At 39.3% G+C, this 12,153-nt stretch overlaps 1 protein-coding gene across 1 annotated transcript in view; it reads right to left on the bottom strand.

The window, feature by feature from the left end:
* The window catches only part of TBC1d7 (TBC1 domain family member 7), a 183,073-nt gene that overhangs the window by 59,069 nt on the left and 111,851 nt on the right, over positions 1–12,153 (bottom strand). The window contains 1 exon segment of the mRNA XM_090384586.1: positions 8,951–9,080. Coding sequence (XP_090240712.1) covers positions 8,951–9,080 — 130 coding nt within the window.

Below are 12,153 nucleotides of genomic sequence, written 5' to 3'. Positions count from 1 at the left end.
AGATTCTCATTGAAACGTGGAATTATAGATGAAGAATGTTAGCAATAACATAGATTAGGAAATAAAAGAATAGTTATTCAAGGTTTTTACTGAAAGTAGGACCTAAAAGTGAAATTTAAAACAGATCTTGTGTTAGTAGTTAATAGTATTCACCATATAGTGCAAGAAAGCCACAGGCTTTTGTTGCACTGGCAAACAAAAAAAAAAAAAAAACTAAGTAGATAAGAAAATACAAATTATATGCTTGCCTCTTCACACAGGTAACTATCCAGTTGACCTCTGAATTTATTCAAACTGTCAGCCCCAACTACCTGTAAGGGCAAGTTGTTCTAACAATCAACAACCTACTAGCTAAAAGGAAACTTCCTACAACCTAGTCTAAACTTCTTCCCCTGTAATTTGAATTTATGGCCCCTAGTTTTGGCAATCTTCATAACTGTGAAAAATTGCACCCTCATTCATTTTACTAACCCCTCTCAGAGCTATATAAACCTCAATCAGGTCACCATTGAGACACCTGATTGCCAAGCTCTGTAGCCCACATAATCAGTCTTTCCTTATACAGTTTCCCTTTTGTCGATCTCACCATGTGAGTTGCCCATCTTTGGACAATTTCAAGAAGCTCAATATCTTTTTTTCAGATGAAGTCTCCATACCTGAACACAGTATTCTGGTACTGTGCCCAGAGTTTTCCCCAAAGGGTGGGGCACACGTTGTTTTTACAAAGCAGTTTTTTTTAACAAAATATGGTCAAAACATCTCATTAATCCTATGAAATGTATTTTACTTCAAACTTTGGGATTAAATGTATTAATTTATAAAAGTATGTGTACTCAAAGCTAAAGTTTATTTCAAATCTGTTTATTTGCACTTGTTCTAGAAGAAAAGTGTGGGGGGGCAAGTGAAATTCAGGAAATATTTTAAGGGGGCTTAAGGCATAAAATTTTGGGACCTCTGAATTAGCCAATCTCAGGCAGAGGGTGTAGGGTTTTTCCTCATGAGCCATTCTGGGTTTTTCAGCTTATAAAATACACAAATTGGCTAGTGAATACACACTTCAACAAACATAATACACTTATGGTTGAGCAGATGCTTCAGAGATGATAATACCAAATTATTACCGATGATGGCAAAAGTTCATTACTGCTCAAGAAGAGCACATTATTACTCTCAAGGAGAGAAGTACTTTGAAGGTGATTTGTGTGTAGGTTTAGTTAGATTAACATGCTAGTCCAGGAAATTTTAGGCTGTACCATGTACAGCTGAACACTAATTAGAGCTATTGTAAACTATCAATTTCTGCTATTGATTACCACAATTCTGATGTCTACATGAACCAATGTAACCTTTTAACTAATAATCTAATTTGAAAACTATTTACAACTACATAATCAGCATAATGAAAATTGCACAATATGAAATTCTTGCCACAGCTGAAGTAATATAAAGGAATAAAAATTTAATTAAAATAATATACAAAACAAAATATGACTATAAACATACAGGATTAAAAAGAATAAAATCACAAAAGGTAATAACAGTGATAAGAACATGTATACCATATAAAAGGATAAAACATTCACATAAAATATCAATATGGCATACAGTCAATATATATCAAAATAAATATATAAACTAAAAATGTGACAAAAACAAATTAAACATGAATGGCAAATATAAAAGGAAAAATAAAAAGGAATAAAATATAAAAACATAACAGAATATAAACTTTTAGGTACTAGCATTTTCCACCTGTAGGACTTAAATACCTGCTGTGGACGTGGGAGATACTAGTAACTTGATGTGCAGTGGCCATAGGCATAATGGCAACTGCAATTGTAAGGAGAGCATTCACACTCACAGCTCAAATAATTAACACAGATGTAAATTATACTTTGGAGAACAAAAAATTACTTAAAGAACAATAACAAATAGTTTTTAAATGGTTTTTACAAGCTATCTATCACTATTTGACTATTTCTACAAAGAAAACAATGGCTTGGCAGGTACTGAATTACACTGCATGGCCAGTCTGGTTGAAGACTAGCACAGGAGTTGCTTTTCTGTGGGGGGCTGCTCTCAGACCCCAAACACCTGATGCTGAGTAAACTTCCAGGGTGCTTAGGAGTGAACGATGCTATTATTACAAGGGAAAGGGCATAACATGGGGATGGTTAAGTGGGAGAAGACAGAGGGTGGTAATCAATGGGTGCTGCTCTTCTTGGACTAATGTTATTAGTGGGGTCCCACAGGGTTCGGTGTTAGGTCCGCTGTTGTTTTGTATATTTATCAATGATATTGATGAAGATATATCAGGCTTAATGTCGAAGTTTGCAGATGATACAAAGGTTGGCAGGGTTGTTAATGAGTGAAAGAAGCACTGCAGGATCATCTAGACAAGACTTCAGTTATAGCTAGGACACAGCATGGTTTTGTTAAGGGGAAGTCTTGCCTGACCAATTTGATTGGATACTATGATGCAGTCACAAAAGAACTGGATGCAGGGAATAACTTTGATATTATATACTTGGATCTTAGAAAGGCTTTTGATACTGTTGCACATGGAAGACTGCTGCACAAATTGGAGCAGTGTGGCATTGGAGGCAAGTTGCTGCTATGGATAAAGGGGTGGTTGAGGGGGAGAAGACAGAGAGTGGTAATCAATGGACACTGCTCATCGTGGACTAATGTTATTAGTGGAGTCCCTCAGGGTTCAGTATTGGGGCCTTTATTGTTTTCTGTATTTATAAATGATATTGATGATGGTATATCAGGCTTAATGTCCAAGTTTGCAGACGATACGAAGGTTGGCAGGGTTGTCAAGGACACTACTGACACTATGCTGCTGCAACAGGATTTGGAAAGGTTGAGCAGATGGGCTTCGAGGTGGCAAATGAAGTTTAACATTGACAAATGTAAAGTACTACATATGGGAAACAGCAACCCCAGAGCAACGTATCAACTCTGTGGTACTACACTGACAGTGGTAGAGAATGAAAGGGACCTGGGGGTGGTGGTGCAGGCAGATATGAAGTTCTCTGAGCAGTGCAGACGAGCTGCAAGAGTAGCTCATGGTGTATTGTCAATGATATATAGGAATTTTTCTAGCAGGGATAAGGAGGTGATTATTCCCTTGTATAAGGCAATGGTCAGGCCACACCTAGAGTACTGTATACAGGCCTGGAGGCCTCATTTCAGGAAGGATGTAGAGCTGCTGGAACGAGTACAGAGAAGGGCAACTAGATTGGTGAATGGGACAAAGGGGTTCTCTTACGAAGAAAGGCTTAAGTTTTGCAAATTACAGTGTCTGGAAACTAGGCACCAGCGGGGTGATCTGATAGAGGTGTACAAAGCCTTGAATGGTTTGAGCATGCTCAATGCTGATGGGATTCTTCCTCTAGCTCAGAAAAATCACCTGAGAGGGCATAAATTCAAATTGAGGAAAGACAGATGTAGGATAGATGTGCGGAAATTTGCCTTTAGCCAGCGGGTGGTTGGTGGGTGGAACAGACTTCCATCCCTTGTCGTGGAAGTTGATAGCCTAAATAAGTTTAAGGCTCAGCTGGACAGGTATTTTGAACGAACAGAGGGGTGAAGTGGAAGTGGTTATTTTTATTTATTTATGTTACTTTTTTTTTTTTTTTTTTTTGGCTGATGCTGCATAAGCTTGCTTTCTTGCATCAAATGCCTCTACTAATGCTAATGCTAAATGCTAATGACAGTAATGGCAGTGTGCTACTGCAACAGGATCCGGATAATTTGGGCAGATGGGCTAAGAAGTGGCAACTGATGTTTAACCTTGACAAATGCAAAGTACTGCATATGGGTAGAAGTAACCCCAGAGAAACGTACCAACTGTGTGGTACTACACTTAAGGTGGTAGAAAATGAAAAAGACCTGGGAGTAATTGTGCAGTCAGATATGAAGTTTTCTGAGCAATGCAGACAGGCTGCCAGGGCAGGTCATGGGGTTTTGTCAATGATATATAGGAATTTTGCTAGCAGGGAAAAGGAGGTGATTATCCCTCTGTATAAGGCAATGGTCAGGCCTTGAGTACTGCGTACAGGTCTGGAGGCCTCATTTTAGGAAGGATGTAGATTTACTTGAGCATGTACAGAGAAGGGTAACAAGATTGGTGAGGGGAATGAAGGGATCCTCTTATCAAGAGAGGCTTAAGTTCTGCAAATTGCAGTGGCTAGAGACTAGGCACCTGCGTGGTGATCTGATTGAGGTGTATAAGGCCTTGAATGGGTTGAGCACGCTGAATTCTGAATTCTCAAATTAAGAAAGGACAGATGTAGAATAGATGTGCGGAAATTTGCCTTTAGCCAGCGGGTGGTTAATTGCTGGAACAAACTTCCATCTGTCGTGGAAGTTGATAGGTTGAATAAATTTAAGGAGGAACTGGACAGGCATTTGGAGGGAATGGTGTGATTTTTTTTGGCTGATGCTGCATAAGCTCATACACTTGCTTTCTTGCATCACATGCCACTACTACTACTACTTTTGGAGAAGACATAGTATTAGTATTAGTAATGGCCGCATGGTGCAAGAAAGCCTATGGCTTATGCTGCACCAGCCAAAAAAAAAAAAAAAAACACCCCGAATATAACAATGATAAAAAAATAAAAAATAATAATTAATAAAAGAAAAGGAAATTAAACCTACATCCTATGCGCTTCCCTCACCCGAAGGTACTATCCAGATGACCTTTGAATTTTCCAAAACTGTCAGCCTCTACCACCCATGTAGGCAACTTATTCCAGTAATTTATAACTCACTGGCTAAAATAAAACTTCCTGCAGTCCAATCTAAACATCTCCCCCTGTAACTTGAATTTATGTCCCCTAGTTCTAGCCTCATTTATAATCTTGAAAATTTCATCCTCATTCATTTTACTGATGCCTCTCAGACCCTTAAACACCTCAATCAAATCTCCTCTAAGGTGTCTAGTTTCCAAACTCTGCAACCCACATATTCGAAATCTTTCTTCATAAGGATACCCTTTTGCCGATCTCACCAGGCGAGTTACCCGTCTTTGCACCCTTTCAAGAAGCTCGATGTCTTTCTTTAGGTGCGGTCTCCATACTTGAACACAGTATTCCAAGTGTGGTCTAACAAAAGCCTTATATAATGGGATTATCATGTCTGTATCTCTACTTGCAAAAGTTCAATAGATCATCAAATAGGACACCATGGGCCTTCCTTGCAACCTGTTTACAATGCTCAGAGAATTTCATGTCTGACCGTATCATAACACCCAAATCCCTTTCCTCCAGTACTGGGTTTAGTTGAACTCCACCAAGTGAATAAGTTATTTTGGGATTACTGTTTCCCAGGTGTAATACCTTACACTTTGTTGGATTAAAGCATAGCTGCCATTTTTCTGACCATTCCTGAAGTCTATCTAGGTCTCTCTGAAGAAGCTCAGCTTGATAGTGATCATTGATCATTAACTACTCTACCAATTTTAATATCATCTGCAAATTTAGACATCACGCCCTCTATCCCTTCATCGATGTCGTTTATTAAAATTAAAAACAACAGTGGTCCTAATACTGATCCTTGAGGAACCCCACTTCTTACATCAACCCAATCTGAGGAATAGCCATTCATCACAACCCTCTGCTTCCTGCCCTGAAGCCATCCTGCTATCCATCTAAGGATTTTCCCAGTGATTCCAACCTGTTCCAGCTTATAAAGCAACTGCTCATGTGGGACTAAGTCAAAAGCTTTGCTGAAATCTAAATAAACGTTGAAATTATTCCCTAAATCCAGCTCGTGACCCTTTCAAAATAGCGAACCAGATTTGTTAAACATGATTTTCCCTTTACAAAACCATGCTGAGTATCCTTGGGAATTTCAATTCTATCCAAATGATCCTGAATTCCACCCTTGATCATTGCCTCCATGATTTTTCCTACCACTGAAGTAAGACTGACATGTCGATAATTTCCTACTCCACTCTTAGAGCCACCCTTATGTATGGGAGATACATTGGCACTTTTCCAATCCAATGGAATCTCCCCAGAGTGTAGTAGTAATGCTTGCATAATTAGCCTCAATGGTTCAATGCACTCACTTGCCGCCACCCTTAAGATTATAGGGTATATTCCATCAACTCCAGGAGCCTTACTGGCCTGTAGGCTCGAAAGTTTTTTCATTAAATAATCTTGCGAAATTTCAATATCATTAATTACATATTTTTCAACTTCGCTCCCACAATTTCCCATTGCCACAAAAGGTTTTTCATTTGTAAATATCGATGCAAAATAACTGTTGAGTTCATCTGCAACAGTAGCTGGTGTATTTAATACTATCCTCTTTCCCTTACGTGTATTTAATACTATCCCCTTTCCCTTACGTCCGATCTGGTTTGTCCTGCTCTTCTTGGCATTTATATATGTGAAGAATTCCTTATCCCCCTCTTTGCTCTGTTTGCTAGTGCATTCTCATAAACTGCCTTTGCCTGTCGAACCTTTTCTGTGGCTCTATTACAGATCATCTTGTAGCTGTTATAGGCTTCAGTACTTTTTATTGCTCTGTAACCTTTCCATGCCACCTTTTTCTGCTCAAGTAATGTGGCAACTTCACTATTCATCCAACTTGGAACCCTCCTCATGGAGTATTTTTTTAATGGTAAATATGCATTCAAGGCATCTGCGATTATTGTTTTAAAAGCATACCACAGTTCAATAGTATTAATTCTCTGTGCGATATCTACCCAGTTAATAGAGGCCATGTAGTACCTTAAGGCATTGTAATTTCCTTTTCTGAAATTAAAACCCATTCCTTTGCCTTTTACTACTGCTACCTCTCTCATCATCATCATCATCATCATCATCCACCGTAGAACTCTGTGATCACTTCCTGCTACTGGTCCTCTACTGTCATCTGATTCATGGGTGATGATGAGGTCTAGGATATTCTTTTCTCTAGTACTTTCCCTGACATGTTGATACAAATAACAGTCATCTAGTTGATTTAAAAATTTTGTTCCCCATGTCAAGTTTCCTTCCCATTTACTCCAATCAATTAGAGACAAATTGAAATCACCCATAATAAGACATTGACGCTTACTTGCCCATTCCATTTGCATGTAGAGGCTTTTGTCATAATCTTCACAATCACCTGGTCTGTAGATTACTCCTACTCGCATTATACCTTTGTTTCCAACTATCTCACACCATACAGATTCTATACTAGCATGTGAAACGTCTGAATCTGGGAAAGCTATCGTCACACTCAAGCTGCTTCTGATAAGAAGCATTACCCCACCACCCCTTCTATCTACCCTATCCTTCCTAAATACATTATACAAGTCGTACTGAAACTCATCATCCCCAATTTCCGGGTAGCACCACGTTTCCATAAGCCTTATAATGTCTGCATTACTTGTTTTAACCAGCATAAAACAATATAGACAGCCACAATGAATTACTGTGCAGTAGGGAATAATTATATTGTTCATTTCTTTTTGTGAAGCATCACTGTGTTTTGTCTTAAAGTTGCACATTCATTATGGTCAGCTTGCTTGTTTTGCTAGGCAAAAACATGGGTTACTGGGTGGGTGTTAGCAGAGGGCAATGCAACCCCCATTCTAACACTTAATTTTCTATGGCATGAAAGGAAGGGGGAAAACCCCCCCAAAAAATCCTCCAATCAAAGAGCTCAAACTAAAGCCCTTTCCATACATAGTGTGGAAGGAAAAAGAACTGAACTACTATGCTCCCACTGATCATGTGATCAGGATAATTTTCAAAAATGATAGCTTCGCTTCGTATTGTATATAACTGACATACACCGATGAGCCAAAACATTATGACCACCTACCTAATTAGATGTTGGTTCTCAATGTGCAGCCAAAACAGCTCATACCCGGCAAGGCATGGATGCTACAAGATTTCTAAATGTGTCTTGTGGTATCTGGTACCAACATGCAACCAGAAGATCCTTGAATAATGTTTAGGTAGGTGGTAGATGTTAGATGATCATGGATGACTGGACCAAGGGGCGCCTCCATAGCCAGGCGGGCAGGAGCAGCAGTGCGTAGCACACGCTTCTTGATCAGACCGAGGTTTGAGCCCGTGAACACCAAATACGGAGGATGCGGAAAGGTCAGGGAATGACCTCCGCATATCCCCGGAGCAATATGACCTTAGTTGCTAATGCTCCTAAAAACCAAATAACAACAACAACATGGACCAAGGGTATCCCAGCAGAACATCACCCAAAGCATGACACCGCCACCAGCAGCTTTGTTTTCATCCCATGGTGCATCCAGGCGCCATCACTTCCTCAGGTAAATGATGCACATGTAGCCGGCTGTCCACAAGGTGCAACAGGAAACGTGATTCATCAGGCCAGACGACCTTCTTCTATCACTCAAGGTCCAGTTTCAATGCTCACGTGCCCACTGTAGGCACTGTCACCGGTGAACCGTGGTTAGCATGGGCACTCAGAGCAGCCTGCAGCTATGCAGCCCCATTTTCAGCAGGGTTCGATGCACTGTGTGTTGTGACACATTACTCCTGCCACGAGCATTCCAATTACTGGCTGGTTGCGCCACAGTCGCCATGTACCATCCGGGAGAGCCTTTGCTCACCTCGAGCATCGATGAGCCATGATCGTCCAACACATCGCAAGTGGTTTATGGGTTCACCCTCCTCGGACCACTTTCGGTAAGTACTAACTATGGCTGACTGTGAGAACCCAACCAGCTGTGCAGTTTCAGATATGCGCTGACCCAGTTGTCTAGCCATTACAATTTGGCCTTTGTCAAACTTGCTTAAGTCTGCTGCCTTTCCCATCTGAAGGACAATCAGGTATTTTTTATACCATGTCCCGACCTGCGCAAGTGCCACAGTTCACCTACAGTTGCTTCGATTTGCATAACGACTCGCTGGTCATAATGTTTTGGCTCATCAGTGTAGAAATTAACATTTCATACCTTTCTCAAGTATTTTGTAACTTCCTCAGCTGTATTCATTCCTAAGATTGGACGCCTCAGGGTAATTAGCATAGCTGCTCCCATAAATGCTAAAATTTTGGATGAGCCAGCAAATACTTTGTCCCACAACCTGGAAATAATTTAAAGTTTATGTTACATAAGTGAAATAAATATGATGAAAAAAAATTATTTATTAAAATTATACAGTCGATTCGGGTTATTTGGGCCACCGGTTAATTGGGGCAGCCATTTATTTGGGGAAAATCTTGAAAAACAGAACTCAATCGAGAAAATAGCCAGGGTTTACTTTGCTTAATTGGGACAACATGTCGTTTAATCAGAGCAGGAGACCGCAGCACTGGAGATTACCCTACGATTGTCTCCAACCATACCATATGGTTCGGTCTGATTTCGGGGGGGGTCACAACCATAAAACAATAAAATCAATTAGCAGTCACCTGTTTATTGGGCTTTTCTGTTAGTGCAATCTATCAAAAACGATAGTAAACGTGATCTTATTAAATTTGCGATAATACCAACAGCTGGAATTCTGTGGGTTATTATGGTGAAATGTGTTTACACTTCTATGGAATCTTCAATCATATAAAAAAATTAATTTTCAGCTCTTCATTCCTATTTTTAAAGCTTCGTAACTTGTCTCCATTCTCACTTGCGCGTATTGAGTTACTTGCAATTTGTGTGTGCCATGTTCTTTGTTATATTACAGTACGTATTAATTATTACGATTATCACGTATCATTTGATTTTTTTTAACTGGTAAGGTAATAAAGGGTAAATTTGTGCTTAATATCTTTACTTTTATAGCCTGTGGATAATATTTCTCCTATTTTCACTAATTAGAATCGCTGTTTAATAGAATTAAAATTCAATTCACAAACGAGATCACAATGACCGGCGTTTACTACACATCGTATAGTAACATGATTTGATTGCACAGTGAACCAATTGTAAAGTGGGGGTTACATTGTGTTTTTAACTATTTACGTGAAACTTCGGATAATTGGGGCAGCCGCTTAATCGGGCCAAAATGCACTAGTCCCGATCCCAAATAACCAGGATCAACTGTATTAATTAAATGTTGAAAAATTAAAGGCAATGGGTAAATTCTCATCAAAATAAGGCATGTAAAAGTTCAGCCATCTGGCATCTATCTAAATGAAAAACTGATGCAACGCAAGTTTCAAAAATTATATATTAAAAAATGACAGTTATACTACTCACCCAATAGTTATGATTGGTTATATAACACCTCTGCAGTTGCAATGAGGCATTGTCAAACTAAACGTATGCCTGTTAAGTGGTGGACTCCACAGTTAACAAAGCTACGCAATACAGCTAGGAAGATATACCAAAGAAGTAAATCATGGTGAAGATGATCAAATGCATTTAAGGAATAAGTATCAACGACTGAGAAGAAGATACACAAGTCTGATTGCAAAATAAAAATTTAATGTGTGGAAAGAACTTGTAAGGATATGTGGGAACAGTGATCCTTGGGGCTTAATTTAAAAATTATGTACAAGTAAAATTAAACACCCAGTGGAAGATACCACACGTTAAATTCACAATGGTGATGGTACTTCTTGAACATGGGAAGAAAGTGTAGGTTTGATATTAGATAATTTGGTGAGTGACATGAAGGCACATGGTGAGCCTGATGACAGTGAAAACAATTACTTAGAAATGGAATTGCTTAATGAAAGTTACAGAGGCAGTGGGGAAGAGTGCAGCTTCCAGATGAATGAGTTAGAAATCAGAGTAGAAAGAATCGAGAATAAATGCGCAGGAATGGAACTCATTGAGGGAGAGGTCATAAAACAGAGTCTGAAATTGATATCAGAGCACCTGCTAAGCATTTTTAATGCATGTCTTAGATATGGAGTATTTCCACCACCATGGAAGGAAGCACTTTTAAAACTTCTGCTGAAATCACCATTGAAACCAAAAGAAAGGGCAGCTTCATATCGTCATTGGGAAAATTGGTGGAATCTGTACACCAATGCAGATCAAAATATTGTCTAGGTATCTTTGTAGATTTCGCTGGGGGATTTGATAGCATTGACTGGCACAGTGTTCTTATAGTATTACGTCAAGCAAAATGCACACCACAGATCTACTCTGTTATAAGAGATTACTTCTGTGACAGAACAGTTACATCAGCATGTGGGAGTATTATCAGAGTTTTAAGAGGCTGCCCGCAAGGGTCAGTCCTTGGCCCATTAATGTGGAATTTAGTCCTAAATGATTGGTTAAAACTGGACTATAACAATGTTGTTATGGTATGTATGCTGATGACTTAGTTTTGCTGGTGGACGGTGACTCGAGGCTCCAATTAGAGGAATGATCACATTTCATTTTTTCGGAGCTGAGTACCTGGTGTAAATTGCACAGGCTTGTGATTTCAACAGAAAAGAGCAAAACTCAGTCGTTAAAAGGATACCTGTCTATTATGAGAAATCCACAATGCCAGATAAATGGAGTGAGTCTATAGTGTGTGAAAACTATCAAATACCTAGGAGTTAAGATTGATAGACAGTTACGGTTTGTCTCGCACATCAACTACATCGCTGAGAAGATTCGTAAATTTATTGGTATGATTGGCTGTGTAACTAGGAAGGAGTGGGGGATAAAAGGCAAGGCACTGAATCTATTTTATTACTGTATCTTCTTACCAATTGTGAGCTATGGTGCACATGTCTGGCTAGATTGCACGATGCAGAAGGCAAATGTTAGGAGAATATTTTCAATTCAATGGACAATGTTGTTACAACTTAGTATGGCCTGTAGGTTTGTATCAAATGAGGCCTTGCAGGTGATAACACAGCTGCCATTGGATTTGATCTTAGTATTCAAGTCAATGTGCTTCTATCTGCCACATAGACAGCCACACGAGCAGATATCAATTGACATTCGTTGTGACGATGGTTATAACAAGGAGAGGAAACAACTGTGGACTCTTCTTATTGATCGGTGGCAAAACAGATGGAACAACTGCACCAAGGGTTTAATAACCAAAAAGTTTCTTCCAAGTATCAAACAGTTTGGGAAGGGTATGCCAACTTGGTTTCAACCAAACCTATATTCAGCGTTTCTGCTTATAGGACACGGGCTCTTCTTTGGAAAACTATATGATGTTTATTGTGTACTCGTGGAGAAAGAGAAGACTGGGTACATCTTCTGTG

This window comes from Mastigoproctus giganteus, chromosome 11, assembly GCF_048544385.1.
Source record: "Mastigoproctus giganteus isolate SK-2022 chromosome 11, ASM4854438v1, whole genome shotgun sequence".
Lineage (NCBI taxonomy): Eukaryota > Metazoa > Arthropoda > Arachnida > Uropygi > Thelyphonidae > Mastigoproctus > Mastigoproctus giganteus.
This window is presented reverse-complemented; position numbering and strand designations above follow the sequence as displayed.